The sequence below is a fragment of the Thermobia domestica genome, chromosome 3 (assembly GCF_964235325.1).
Source record: "Thermobia domestica chromosome 3, izTheDome1.hap1.1, whole genome shotgun sequence".
Classification (NCBI taxonomy): domain Eukaryota; kingdom Metazoa; phylum Arthropoda; class Insecta; order Zygentoma; family Lepismatidae; genus Thermobia; species Thermobia domestica.
Window position 1 is genome coordinate 123,903,513 of NC_137456.1, and position 15,505 is coordinate 123,919,017.

Consider the following 15,505-nt stretch of genomic DNA (forward strand, 5'->3'; position numbering starts at 1 on the left):
TGACCTGATGCTGCTTTTATTCGATTCAGCGTCCAAAAAAAGTATACATAGACGCCTTACACGCCTATTTCAGCCAACAAGGGAACTTCATTAATTTCCCTTCCTCCTTCAAAACTTCTTCCCCTAGAATTTTTATGGAATCCTCAGTTTTGTAACCCTCATGTTTAAGGCGATGTATTACTAAAATTTCGTGGATAAAGGAATTCTTCATTTTTAAAAGCCTCTTTTGTTTGCATTATCGCTACATATTCAAAAATTCGCAAACTATCGGAGCACCAGCCTTCCCTTTATTCCTCTATATCTCCAGAACGCTTGAAATCGAGGGTTTTTCCCTCTAATGGGTTTAACTGTACACAAAAACATTTCGTTTGCACATAAACTCATCCACAATTACGTGTCACACTTGAATCGGTTTACTCGTTAGTTTATAATAAAAAATTACAATACCTTCAGAGCAAGTAATTGAAGATATTTTAAATCATTTCTAATCATTATACATTCCTCATCGCCATTATCGAAAGCTATTGTTGTAAGACAATATCAAAACCTAGGACGGAACTACATATAGACATTCTAAATAGAATATAATTTTATCATAGAAACCGGTGAAACTTTTTGGTACTACTTCCAGTATAGATGTCTATTGAACTAAATATTTGGTATTACGATCATTTGTTTATTGGAAACCGTTTATTCTTAGCAAACAGACGAACTATCTCATAATCAGACTTAACTTATATAAAAAGTTCCAACATTTTCGATGCTACTAATTCAAAAGTTTCCAAAGTGTTTCTAATCATTATAGCCTACACTCTTCATACCTATTATCGAGAAAGCATTAGTGTAAACAACGACAAAACACGAGAGGAAATTAGATAAGCATTTTAAATCGAATAAAATTTCTTATCCATTCTCTTGTAGAAGATTGTTTTTTCAATATTGTTCCCGTTGAACATATCTAAAAATCAATATATAGAATTTTGATATTCTGTGACCATTGTTGGTGTGAAACGGATTCAAACTAGGTTTAGCTTATATATATATATATATATATATATATATATATATATATATATATATATATATACATATATATATATGATGGCCCATTTTAATCTTTCCACGGAAATATCTCGAAAACGGTTGAAAATAAATGAACCAAACAAACACTCAAATAGGAAATGTCATGGGGCACACCGAATGATGTCGCAGTGCCTCCCAGGGCCCAACTTTAAAATTTTAAATGGAAACATCGGGGGAGTGATACATCATTCGATAGATCTTTAAAAACTAAAAAGCGCTGTGGCAAAAGATTTTTCATATCGGTCACCGTATTCAAGATGGCCACCAAGACATGGTGCCTGTATCAGATAAAACGTCCAGTACCACTAATATGAAAACACTTGGAGATAAATGAACAGAATAAAACTCGTATAAGAAATCACAGAGGGTATTTATCATTCCACGGATCGGTAATAATGCAACGGAGAAGAAGATTATTAAGTTCTTCTTATATAAAGCACTGTCTTTCCATACTGTCAAGGAGCCGGAAACTTCACACAAGGGTGAAAGAATTGGTGAATTGCAGATTACGGATGTTTTCCACTAGAAACCCACTCTAGTAAGAAATTAGAAATATTTTGCTTGGGAGTTGGTTTTCTACTACTATACCTCGATATCTACTAAGGAATACCAGAACTTTTCGTTAATCGATTCAAATTACTTACCACCAATAGAAGTTGTGGGTCTTGATTTGTTGCTGCTACGCAACCAAAGAAGCCGATGAAGAATAATAGTATACAAACCGCCATGATTACTCTTGAAGCAATGATTGGACCCGCACTTCCAGCTAATCTCACAGTTGCCGTTCTTAAAATCTCCGTATACACACACGCTCCTAATAAGACAAGGGATAAGGTCTGCAAGACAAGAATATACATATAAGATTAATCTTAACGTCAATAGAAGCATTAATGTTTTTTCTACGTAGTGCTTAATATATGGAAAAATGTAGAAATGTTTTCGTCCAAAACGCTTTGCTTTCGGATCTGTAGAGTGGAAAATTTGATATATATAACAAACCATATGGTACTATTTCGTACTTTAAGTTTGCTCATAATGTTGTTCATTACTCAGTGGCAATCGAGTAATACATTTATATAAACTGTGTTTATTATTATTATTATTGAAATGAAATTTCTAGTTTTACGTCTTACAAGTATGCCCTTTCAGCTAAAGTAGAGGATTAAATGAAAATGAATAATTAGGAAAGGACTGGGGCAATGATAATGTAGGTAGAAACAGGGGAACCCCGAGAAATCTCGCGATGGCAATGTTATTCACCACAAACTCAAATGGTCTGAGATTGAATCAGTGTTGAATGCTCTACAACTGAGCTACCAACCCCAAATTATTTTATTATTACTGTACATTTCCGGACTACGAACACCTTAGTTCCGGAACAGATCGGTTTACAAACAATTTGTCGCTCTTCTTACAGGCAATATTTCGTATACAAACTCACTCACCTTTGTATACTTATATTTGGTGAGAAATCCTGGCTCTTACGTTCACTCTAAAATACGACCCTCGAAAGCCCGTCGCTGTAGTCGCCACATAATCGTCGCTGATGACTGGAAACGTGTGATATGGTTGGCGGATGAATCGTCGAAAACGTGTGCAAATCAGTCATCATTCACCTTACTTCAAACCACGGGCCATATTTATGTTCAACGGACCACAAAATAATCATGATTCTCTGTGTCTTCGTCCAAACTTGAAACAGCACGGTGGCTCTGTAATGCCAAAATGTTGTAGTTTGCAATGGATCCGCTTACCTTTTGCGTCACTGTTAGTAATTGTATCTCAATTTTATGAGATAATATAGCTACATCCTATGCTTAAGATGTTGTTTCTGGGCAGTGATGCCACATTCGCGGATGATAATGTGCTCATTCACATAACTGCATCTATTGCGGTGTAGTTTGAGAGACACCAAATATAGGCTGTTCATTTCGTGGACCTGTACATGATTTGAACATCTGTTGTCCGTCTTCGAAACACAAATCCGACACAGATTTTCACCTGCATCCAATATCACGGAACTGATCAATGCATTGCACGCGGATTAGTGTAATATTCCATTTGCCAAGATTCACGATCTCTATGACTCCATATCATGTCGCATCAGTGGTATTGTGTGACGTTATTTTAATGTGGTAAGTTGCACTTTTTTTAGATGTTTTTATTATATATATATATATATATATAGCAGGGCGCAAAATTTCCGGTCGCCAGGTCGCCATTGGCGACTAGAAATTTAGAGCTGGCGTCCAATGTTCAGTAGGATTAGTTTCACCCTAAACTCACAGGGCTGCGCAGTTTCTGTTTCGCACGAAAATAATTGTGACAGTAAGAAAATAATTCTCACTGGTATAAACTGTCCAATTCAAAATTGATTATTCTGAATCTAATTGTCTGGCTTTGAAATTTTAATGTAATCTCTTACTTTGTCAAACCAAAGGCCAGTGGTGGTAGGAGGGGAACCAGTCATAATTTGTACGTGAGAGATACTGGCGACCATCATTTTTGGATTGGCGAGTGCGTCTGACTTTGAAATTTGCGCCCTGTATATGGTATTTATATATAAACGGGTCAGTTTGGGAGCTTCTTTTAAAGTCAGTTACGAACAAAACATCAAATTTGGATCCTTTGTTGCTGGTCAGAGGTAAGGTGAGTTTGTTGTGTATGATAAGGTTCCATGTTCTAAATGCTTAGATTGTCACATTTTCTTTTGATATGTACTTCAGCGATTTCATTTTTCATGGTACCAAATACCAATAACTTCCCATCTATGGAACCACTTTTGGCAACTTCGACATAATTTTCAAATCGCGCTTTCCTTCCCCGAAGCTGGGTAGTTCCAGCTTTTATTTTATTTCATTTATTTATTTTTTACCTCTCATTATAATTGTATGCATGAAAACAATTTCACATTTATTCGACTCTGACCTCGGTGAACCTCAATAACTTGAAATACAAACAGAAATCCACTAGATCAAAACGGTTTTGTTTATTAACGACGATATAACGTTACAGTTTCCAAGTCTTAATCACAGATTAATCTTGCCTCTAATAAGATTTATATATACAGGTTGTCTCAAAAGTCCTCTGACATAGGGTGTCTCCAAATATGATGTTTTCAATCTAAAGTCTAGGTTTTTTTTAAAGTCAGACTAGCCGTTTAGGCTGTACATTCTCTATGTGTCCAATGTCAAATGAAAATGCAACGCTGCCATTTATCTGGACCCACAACGTAAATGTATGAAATTATTGTCCATTACGCTAACATGTCTATGGCCAGCCCCCATTTCAAACATTAACTTCATTCACCTATGTTGTGGGTCCAGGTAAATGGCAACGTTGTATTTTCATTTAACATTGGGCGCATAAAGAGTGTACAGCCCAAACAGCTCGTCCGATTTAAAAAAAAAAAATTCCTTCGGTTTAGATTGAAAACATCATATTTGGAGACAGTTTCCCCTCCTACATTTTGTTGTAACTATCACAATAACAGAGTTACCCTATGTCAAGGGACTTTTGAGACACCCTGTATTTTATAGGTATTTTACGCCCCTCATACTCACAACGCCTTGCAGACTCTGGCATTCCTTGCAAGCAAGTCTTAATAATGCTATGTGTGAACATTTCATCGTAATGATACAACACCATCCAGGAAGTCACGACCGCACAATATATACCTGGGCGATCGTTATTAAGAAAGAACTTGATCTACACAACAGCTTATCATTTACAACATCCAGATCATGGGCCAAAGCTTCAAACGAACAAACAAAAAAGTTTCGCTCATGATTGCACATAAAGTTACACGGAAGTCGACATTGATCCTGCAGTTATTCAAACAACCGCCGCACCCTTCACGAATAAAATCAAGTCTTCCATTAGAGAGCACGAGTTGATTCCGGAGCAGATGCTTAATGCAAATCAGTCCAGATATGATAAAGAGTTACGTTATGGCAGAATTCTTGCCATTAAGGGGAGCAAAACGATCTTTGGTGCCATGAATTAAATCGCCACCACGACGTATTCATATATGATTATGAAGGTATTTGGAATGGATGATACATTGTTTTCACACATGTATGTCCTTATTTCAGAGCCCAGTGGCCTCTTCCCTGCGACCGTGGTCGCTGAAGTCCCAAATGTGAAAGCATATGCAAGTAGATTAGCAAACATTACCAAACCCGATTTGCACATCTTTCTGAAGCAAGTCTTGTGGACTGATTTGCAGGATACGGATCGTGTTTTGCTTTCCTTTGACTACTGGACAGCAAATAAGGATCATTACAACGCGACAGTTCCTGATTGTTTTGTGTTCCACAAGAACTGATTCCTGCACAACCTGCTAATGTATTCTTTCGTTCATTTAAAACTATAATTAAGTTCATCACTGATACATTGGACTTATCATACAGCATTGAAGTGTGGCAACGAGACCTTTTTCCACCTTCAGTCATTTGTTCATTACCAGTTCTCCACAAGGCGATTCAAAAATTTCATCCGCTTTACGATCTTTAAATATGGTTATTCCAGTGAAAATCCTGATCAATTTCAAACACTTTCCAAATATTGTTTCGAAACAGGACTTACAGAGGAATCCTGCAGGGTTAGGTTACTGTAATCTGCTGTGCTCCCTGCAAGAAATACTCTTTGTGTTGATCACGCATGCATTCATTATCGACCTTCATGTCAACTGCAGCTAAACTACAACGCGTATTGTTCTATTTTCTTTTCCAATATTTGTCTTCCTTCACGTGCGATATTCACGCTCGATTATCGTCCACCGTTTGCTATCTTTGACATATCCATTTTCTGCTGAGTTGACATCACTGCATTCAAATATCAACCCTGTTTATAATCTCTCATATTCCATGTTGCCTTTCTTATGGTTGGTAGTTACTTTTGTTTGCTTACTTTTACTCTTTGAAATATATTGTTTCACCGCCATTAGTGCCGTTCTCTCATTTCATCGACTTTCAAATTTTTTTCTTCCCTAACTAAGCTCTACAGTCCAGAACAGCTTAAATTTGGTGATCATATCTTTTCATGCTCAATCAGACGCTGTACGTTTTCATCAGATTTGCGTGACCACCATATGGACGTTTACTTGTTAGTATTCGCTGGTACTCTGGTGTACGAGTTTAAGAGAATACGTAAAAAATACATTCTCAATAAAGAATCAAGCGGGCCGAATGAAAGTGTTCAGTGTCCGGAACCATCCCGAAGACCGGCGAGGGTGACTCTCTCGAGGTCATTCTCACCCTCAAATTTCCTCGCCCACAATGACGCGAGGGCGAGGACAAGCTTCGACAGCGAGGGCGAGGGTGCACGAGGGCGAGGGCGAGGGCGAGGAGAAATTCCCAACACGAGGACGAGGGCGGGCGAGGGCGATGGACAACTCCCTTCGCGAGGGGGAGGGCCAAATGACACTGCGAGGGCGCGGGTCAACTTCACTGCGAGGTCGAAGAAAGTTTAGAGAGCGATGGCAAGGGTGAACGAGGGCGAGGACAAGTTTCGATAGCGATGGCGAGGGTGCGCGAGGGCCAGAGCAATGTACAACTCCCTTCGCGAGGGTGAGGGTGAACGAGGGCGGGGATCAACTTCCACTTCGATGACAAGGGTGAGCACAATTTCTTTCGCGAGAACGAGGGCAAGCGAGGGAGAAGAAAAAAACTTCCTTAACAACAACTATTTTGAATTTGCTGTTTGACCATTTTTGGAGGAATATAATATTTAAAATGACATCTGCCATGTCCCCTAGATGAAAAGTTGATACCATAGCAAGATCATATATTGGTCATATTCTTCCTTTCATTTTAGGACAGCCAGAAAACATGTCACTAAAATTGCATTATTGTCAAAATACTGAAAAATGTAACTGCAGTTCTCTTATTAGTGAAAATAAAGTAAAATACTTAGGTATATTTACTGATAAGCATCTAAAATGGTACTCACATTACACATATCGCCACAATACTAAGAAAATTATTATATAAATTTGTTCAACTACGAAACATTGTAAGCATAAAAATATTATGAACTGTATATTATGTTCTTGTAAATAGTATACTTACATATGATATATTAATTTGGGGCGCTGCTTACCCTACTCATTTAAAACCTCTGATTGTTCAGCAAAATAATATTGTAAGAATATGTTTAAACAAGGGACTTCAAAGTAGACTAGATAGACTCGACGACCAATTCTCAGTATTACCACTTTCAAAATTATATTTGCAAAAGATATTAATAATGTTAAAAAGAACAGAAACAAATGGGAAGTATATAACCAGAAATGTGACAAACAAAAATTTAGAAATTAAAGCAACGAGAAAATCTATAACTCAATACCAAACATATTACAGAGCTCCGAAGATCTATAACGAACTCCCACTCCGAATCAAAGATGAAAGTAATTTCAAGGTTAATTTTACAATGCTTAAAATAATTAAAAATTGTTTTAAAAAAACTATTGTTAGCTAAAAGTAAGAATAAACCTCATATGTTACGATAAGAAAATAAATAAAACACAAGAATCAGGTTCACACACAAGCATTTGCTTATGTGAGCCATTTTCTATCTTCTTTATTCTTTGCATAAAAAATACAAAAAATTCGCAATATAGAAATAAGTGCATTGAATTAAGTTACCCGACACTGGGAGATAGACATGATTTCTGGAAGTCCGAAGTCCTGTCATCTCTGAATACCGGGTACGTTAAACTCTACTAATAAAGGGAATCTAGGAAGTCCGATTTCCTTTAAAGAAGTAATAGCACTTATAAGTAGAAAATTTACTTAATTTCTGTAGCAGTTATTTTTCTTATTCTTTTATTTTATTTCATTAATATTTTGTATATTGTTATTTTATAATTTAATATGTTTATGTATTTTTATGTATATTCTTTAATATATTGGATACACCCAATATATTAATTTTCTTCTTTAAATAAATAAATAATAGATTTAATTGCAGTAGACAATTTCTCTTGTGTACTTCTACATGGTGTCTTCCCACTTGCGACAGTCCTATTAGCGACAGGAACTGTTAACTGTCCTATGAGCGACCGATTCGATCTGTTAACTGCCCTATGAGTCACCGATTCGTTCATACTAAGATAATGGAAAAAGATAAGGTTCTCCCTTCTTCAACTTGTTTCATGCTAATGTAATTTAGAACCTAACAAAATGTACTATGAAAAATTTCGCTCTACCTGAATTTAATACGTGAGAATGCTCTCATTACATTAACAATCTTTTATACGTTTTTCCTAATATTATATTTTTGAAATAATTTTTATGAATACATTGACTCTATCAAGGGGAAACTAACTAAATACATTTAGAGTAGCTCCGCCTTTGTCTATGATTCTAATATAATTAAAAATTTCATGTTAAAATGACACGGAGCATAAGTTTAGATTGAATATGTTTATGTCATAAGAAAGAAATCAGAAAGAGGTAGGGGCGCCCGAAGAAAATTTTTTTGGGAGGGGCATCTCCATGGGTGCTGTATCACGTCTGGTATATATGGTATTTAATATACGTGGTTTGCTATATTACGTATACATTTTTGTGGGCCAGGGGGCGACCCCTGCCTTCCCATCGGGCGCCCATGGAAAAAAGGTGTTCACCACTTGAGGATATCAAAGAAATCTAAAATACGGTGTATTTGAACAAATTATTACACAAGTTACAAATCCCTCGCAGGACTTAACAGTTCGTCTAGTTATAAGGGATTATTTCACATTGCTACACGACAAGCTTTTATGTGTAAGTCAAAACAAGGGAGGGAAGGCAAATTAAGCAATTAGTTTACGTTTTAGTAGCTTACAATAGGGGGAAAGGTAGTTTAAAGAGTTTGTTTACCTTTTGGATTGTTTAGAGTGAATTTCATTGTAATTGGTCGGATTGGTTGAGAATAGCCAATCAGATGTAAGGGATCACGAAAGCTGTCTTTTATCATTGACTTTTTTTTTCATTTTATTCATAGAGTCTTAGGAAGTCTAAAAAGTAGATAGTTGGCGAAACTGTTACACGTTTAAGTTTTTCAAAATAAAATATATTACTGTGCTTAGTGTGTGATTAGATTTGAATCAAATTAAATACAGAAAACAGGGCTTTTGAAGAAAGGGGATATTACAACTGGATTTTCAATAATTACATAGGAATATACTTTTCATGGAAATATCCCTGTTGTCTCGTTAAGTTACTTGATATGTTTTATGTCAAATCTAACTCAAAATTAAAATAAGTTTTATTTGCACTCACAGTAGTTGAAAAATATATTTGACGAACACTATCACTGGCACGTACATATTTCATACCAAGGTTGTTCGGGCGCTAATAACGCCAGAGGCAAACATATTTTACGAAATGGAATCATATCATCTTCCATCATCTCAATAAAAATGAATCGGTCGCTCATAGGACAGATAACAGTTCCTGTCGCTAATAGGAGTGTCCCTTCTGGGACTAATTCCTTCTACATAATTATTAAAAAGAATAATGCAAATGAATATCATATTTGCATGCTTCTCATGGAAGTTTCCGGATAGAAATAGCGCTACGTTTAGAAGCGAGTATGCTTCATTGTTGCCCTGCCTGTGCTAGAGACATTTTAGATAAAAAGTGTCTACACTGTTATGTTTAATGAGTACTGGTAGACAGACAGTCACTCACGTCATTCAGCAGTAAATGATATAATCTTAAGGGCGCTGATATCTGAACAAATATAATCAGTGAGAGAACCAACAGAATGCAGTAGTTCAGATGGAAAAAGACTTGATGGAATGACTTTTCTACATAGATGGCTATTTTGCACTGGGCTCGCGCATACTTCTCTCAACTGGGCTCGCGTTCACTCGAGCTCGGGCTTATTTCTTTCAACTGGGCTCGCGATCGGGCTCAATTCCCTCAGTTCGGTTTGCGCTTATTTATTTCATTGAGGCTCACGCTCAATTATTAAATGAATAGTTTGTATTGATTGAGCAGTAGTTTATTTCTTTACGTTTCCAACTTCTGTTGTAAAAATATATACTAAGTGAAATATTACGTCAATGAACACCCGGATGGTATAGCCCTAGTGCGATTTCTTTGTGTATGTTTTTTCTCTTCATTACCCCAAACCAACTTTTATATGCGTATGTGGTGGACTTTGTGGTGGACAAACACCGTGTTCGTGGGTTTTCTCGGGGTTCTCCCGTTTGTTCATAGATGGCTATTTTGCACTGGGCTCGCGCATACTTCTCTCAACTGGGCTCGCGTTCACTCGAGCTCGGGCTTATTTCTTTCAACTGGGCTCGCGATCGGGCTCAATTCCCTCAGTTCGGTTTGCGCTTATTTATTTCATTGAGGCTCACGCTCAATTATTAAATGAATAGTTTGTATTGATTGAGCAGTAGTTTATTTCTTTACGTTTCCAACTTCTGTTGTAAAAATAGATACTAAGTGAAATATTACGTCAATGAACACCCGGATGGTATAGCCCTAGTGCGATTTCTTTGTGTATGTTTTTTTCTCTTCTTTACCCCAAACCAACTTTTATATGCGTATGTGGTGGACTTTGTGGTGGACAAACACCGTGTTCGTGGGTTTTCTCGGGGTTCTCCCGTTTCCTCCCGCTTTCTTCATTCCACCATTTCATTCATTTCAACTTTTATATGCCCAAACACACACACACACACACACACACATATATATATATATATATATATAATATATATATATATATATATATATAGATAGATAGATAGATAGATAGATAGATAGATAGATAGATAGATAGATATAGATATAGATAGATAGATATAGATATAGATAGATAGATAGATAGATAGATAGATAGATAGATAGATAGATAGATAGATAGATAGATAGATAGATAGATAGATAGATAGATAATGTGTGTGTGTGTGTGTGTCTTGGGACAATACAGTATATGCAATATATATACAAGTTAGTTGGGAACCTGGGGTCCCGCAATAGTGTTCCCAATCGGGCTCTGCACCTTCTAAGTCCTTTAAATTACCTTTTTTTCCCTTACTTTGAAGCAAAAAGCTTTAAATTTTTAACTATATTACTTTCCTCAGGAACAGCCTGTATTTTTAATTATGTGTTTGAAGATATGTTGTCCTCCTAAAATACATTAAATATGGTAATTTCTTAATTAGTTTTTATGCAGTAGTAATAAAGTTCGGTCGGACACTGTTCTTATCTTCTTTATTATTATTATTAGACAATAGACAATATTACTTACTCACCAACCAATACGCATTTCTTGGAAAAGTCGTCAGAACGAACCTTCAATTTACGGTACTCGAAGAAAAGTTTTTATCTCCAGCTATAACGCCTACACGTCATCTAGTACTGGAATGGAGGGCTGGATTCACGACGGGCTCCTGGGGGGAAAGTGAGAGGTTTCTTCGATGATCTGAAGCTGCCGAAATATGGTATCGCTAGAGGGAGGGGCAAATGACACTTCGTCCTGTGCTGACGCAGAGATTTCTTTGAATTTTGTACAGGTGTCTTCTTCATTACCTTAGTAAAAATAAAAACTAACTTCTACGCACAAAAGTAACATTAAAAAATGGATCAATGATTTTTGAACACAAGAAATTACTACATATTACAAAGGGTGTTATTGCTGGAATTGTAAACGAAATTCGCCAAACTAATTTCGTGCAAATACTGTGCAACAGTGATTTTTTTTTTACAGAAATGTAAATGGCCATTCTTTATTGAATTTTGGCACTGAACACGAAACTGACAATAAAAATGTGTTCCTGGCTAAGATTTACTTGTAATTACACAATTTACATGTTACATATAACGCTATAATAATCAAATGGTAAAGGTAAAAGTCACAAAACATTGAAATGGTTACGGAAATAAAAATAGCTATTCTTTATAATTTCTTGGACACTGAACAATAAAATGACAATGATAATGTGCTTCTAACTCAGATTTAGTACTAATTACACAATTTACATTTTACATATATCGCTATGATAATGAAACTGTAAAGGTAAAAGTAATAAACATTAACACAATTTCGGAAATAAAAATAGCTGTCTCTTATAAATGTTCGGACACTGAATATGAATATCAAAAATGTAACGTACTCCTGGCACACTATCGGTGTAATAGCACTCTTGTCATTTTGCATATAGCGCTACAGGACAAGAACTGTAATATCTGGAGCATCTCTTGGAATCATCCAGCAGAAATCCGCTAACATTGAAACTGGCCACTTTCCTTTGTAATGTTGTACCATCGCAGAAATGTCCTGGTGAAATCGCTCTCTATCCTCGTCACTGAAAGAACCACAATTCACTGGAAAGACATCAAGGTAGGAAAGGAGGAAGTGCATTTTGAGTGACTTATTTTACCCAAGTTTCTCGTAGGCAGATAGAAATTCTTCTACTAATTCTTTATAATTTTTGGCTCGGTGGTTGCCCAAGAATCTAGTACAAACATTGCGGAAACAATGCCACGCATGGAGCTCATCAGCACTGAAAATAAATTCAAACACCACGTCTTGCAATAGCTTGCGTATCTGCGGACCAATAAAAACTCCCTGCTTAATCTTTTCTGTACTTAGACGCGGAAACTTTTGTCACAAGTATGCCAATGCACGTTCATTCCTGTTCATGGTTTTCACAAATGCCTTCATGAGTCCAAATTTGATGTGCAATGGTGGTAGCACAATGCTTTGTGGTTCACGGGAGGTACATTTGAAATGTTCTTTTCACCTGGCAACAAAGCTGTTCGTCGCGGCCATTTCTTTCGAGTGTAATGGGCATTCTTTGCACGACTATCCCACTCACGTATAGCCACCCTGTAGACTAAACAAAATTGCGATCACCTTAAAATCGCCTCAAGCTAACTAATTGTGTTCATGATATTTTATAAGATCTAGAACGCGTTCCTAACTTTCTTTACTTAGGGGTGCATAAGCAAAAGGGATTGATGCTGATATCTCCTTACTGTTGTACAGGAGCACAACCTTAAGGCTTGTCCTTGAGGCGTCTATAAACAGTCTCTAATATCCTACTTTGTACGGAATCTTCAGTTTCTACATCAAACCTGGAACATCATTGCAAAATACGAACTCATCGGTGCAGCAGAAATATTTTGCAAGATCTTTTTGACGATCGCGTAGAGTTGACACCCTAACTGTATCCTCCAGAAGGTTCCCTGCTGCAACCTAGATGTTAAGAGCGCAGCTTTAATCTTTGGCAGTTCCAAATCTCTAATTAGGTCATGAAGCTCCGCTAGTATGAGTCGGCGTGATTCAGGATAGTTGGTTTTCGGCTCAAATGAAGGATCAGTGTCACTGGTATATGGAGCAGGTTCACTTTCACTTTCATTCTCTGTATTACTTTCCGTCGGAATGGCAGCCGGGGGATCGAGAACAGGCAATCCCCCTCCATGTGCCACTGGACGAATGACAGATGGTATCACTGTGTATTCATCTTCCTGTTCTTCCTATTTATACCTTTCTTCAAACAGGGTAGCATGCAAAAGTAGCAGTTTCTACTATGGTTTGTTGCTTCACTCCAAATGGCAGGCACAGCAAAGCGCATGGAAACGTTCTTGCCATTCATCCAGGCATTGAGAGTAGATGAAAAACTCGTACAAGAAACGTGGGGAGTCCATGATTTATCCTGGTCTCCAACACGACACCCAAAGTATAATGAATATGCTCTTCGCACTGCAGCAGTCAATGGCCGCTTCTTGGAACCACAAATCACGTCAGCACATGTGTAGCACACACTGTCCACCAAATTTCCATAAACGCGGGGCGTTGTTGCACTATCCTTGAATCACTGACACTTTCAGTGAAAACGATATGTACAACAGTGATAATGACCTCAATCACTACTTCCAAACTGCTAGTTCACCAGTAACAGAAACAGTCGGCCAAACTACTGCTTGAAGCACGCTATGATTACGATTAGAAACGTTAACTGGAGCTAGTTGCAACTTGCAATCATTGCCTCACATGACTCATGAGACGCTCGCACTAGCTGTTGATAAAGTACAACATTGCCAGGAGGTAAGGCAAACATCCATACACCAAACCGAAGTGTTGCCTATAATTAGAGTAATTATACTAATACTTTTTCCCCTAAATTGATAGATTTTTTATTTTTTAGTGATTTCTGCAGTGTTGCAGCGAAAAAGTAACTAGATTTCTGATAATTTCCGTAAGTAATGTACTTATTGTACACTTTTATGAATTATTTTTAAGTATACTTTATATATTGTAATTAGAGAACCTACATGTACTTAGCGCAATGAGTTTTTTGCAATTGAAGTCATGAAAGAGTACGCTGTATAAAATTGAAGTTATAAAAGAGTACGCGGTAGTTATATGTTAATGATAATATGAATTATTTTTTTTTGCGTTACTTACATCTGTAATTGTTATTTACGTATGACATAATGTTCCGCGCAATGAGATCATTTCCTAATTACGATCTTTTATTATTTACATATACATAATGACCCGCAAAACGAGATTAATTTCTAATTATGAATTTAAGTTGTTGTACCAATTAAAATTATTGAATGCATTCATAAATAAATTACTTACTTACCGGTGACGTCAGCACATCCTTTCGAATAGCACATACGCACGCCGACTTGTGATTCCGAAATATTTATTGTAGGAAAATTTATGAGTGCCACATTAAGTATTATTAATGTTCATAAATAAATGTATATGTATTCTTCCTTTATTTTATATTGAATACACATACTTATTTCATGTTTAATGAATATATATGCATAATACTCATTTTTTTAAATGTAAGAGCGTCACATAAAGCACTATTAAAGCACGTAAATTAGTATACAGTAGAGCGTCGATTATCCGAACGTCGGTCAACCGAACGACCGCTTAACCGAACTGTGTAGTCGCTCGCACCTGTTACTCTCCCACCCTATTGTCCATCAGCCCCCTCACTCCCAAACCAAGTTTCCCACAGTAGTCGCCGCACTGAGCCACCGCTGGCGGAACATTGCTTCTAATGGGGCCTTCATAAGGCGCTGCTGACCGGCCAAGCCGCCAGTCCCTGTGTTTCAACAATCAGCACACTTCTGTCGGTTTGGCACTGGCTGTAGAAGTAGCGGCAGTATCAAAGCTGTTCACAGCAACAGCTGCGCCAGCTTAGAGTTGAGGCGTGCCGCTCCGCGCATGGCAAATAAACATGTACAGTTCGATTATCCGAACAAACCAGTTTTCCGAACACCCATGTCCCCCAATTACTTCGGATAATCGACGCTCTACTATATGTATTATCGGTAAATACTTGATATGACGCGGTATATGTATTCTTCCTTTATCTTATACAGAATACACATAATTATATGATATCAATTATTGGATGTACATAAGTATAAGAATAAAACATATTCAT

The 15,505-nt window shown here is 37.0% G+C and overlaps 1 protein-coding gene across 2 annotated transcripts in view; it reads right to left on the minus strand.

The window, feature by feature from the left end:
* Nucleotides 1-15,505, minus strand: part of LOC145680699 (CD63 antigen-like) — a 317,291-nt gene that overhangs the window by 174,662 nt on the left and 127,124 nt on the right. For both annotated transcript variants that reach the window (XM_081751615.1, XM_081751614.1), the window contains one exon: nucleotides 1,728-1,919. In XM_081751615.1, coding sequence (XP_081607741.1) covers nucleotides 1,728-1,919 — 192 coding nt within the window. The remainder of the gene's footprint in view (nucleotides 1-1,727; nucleotides 1,920-15,505) is intronic.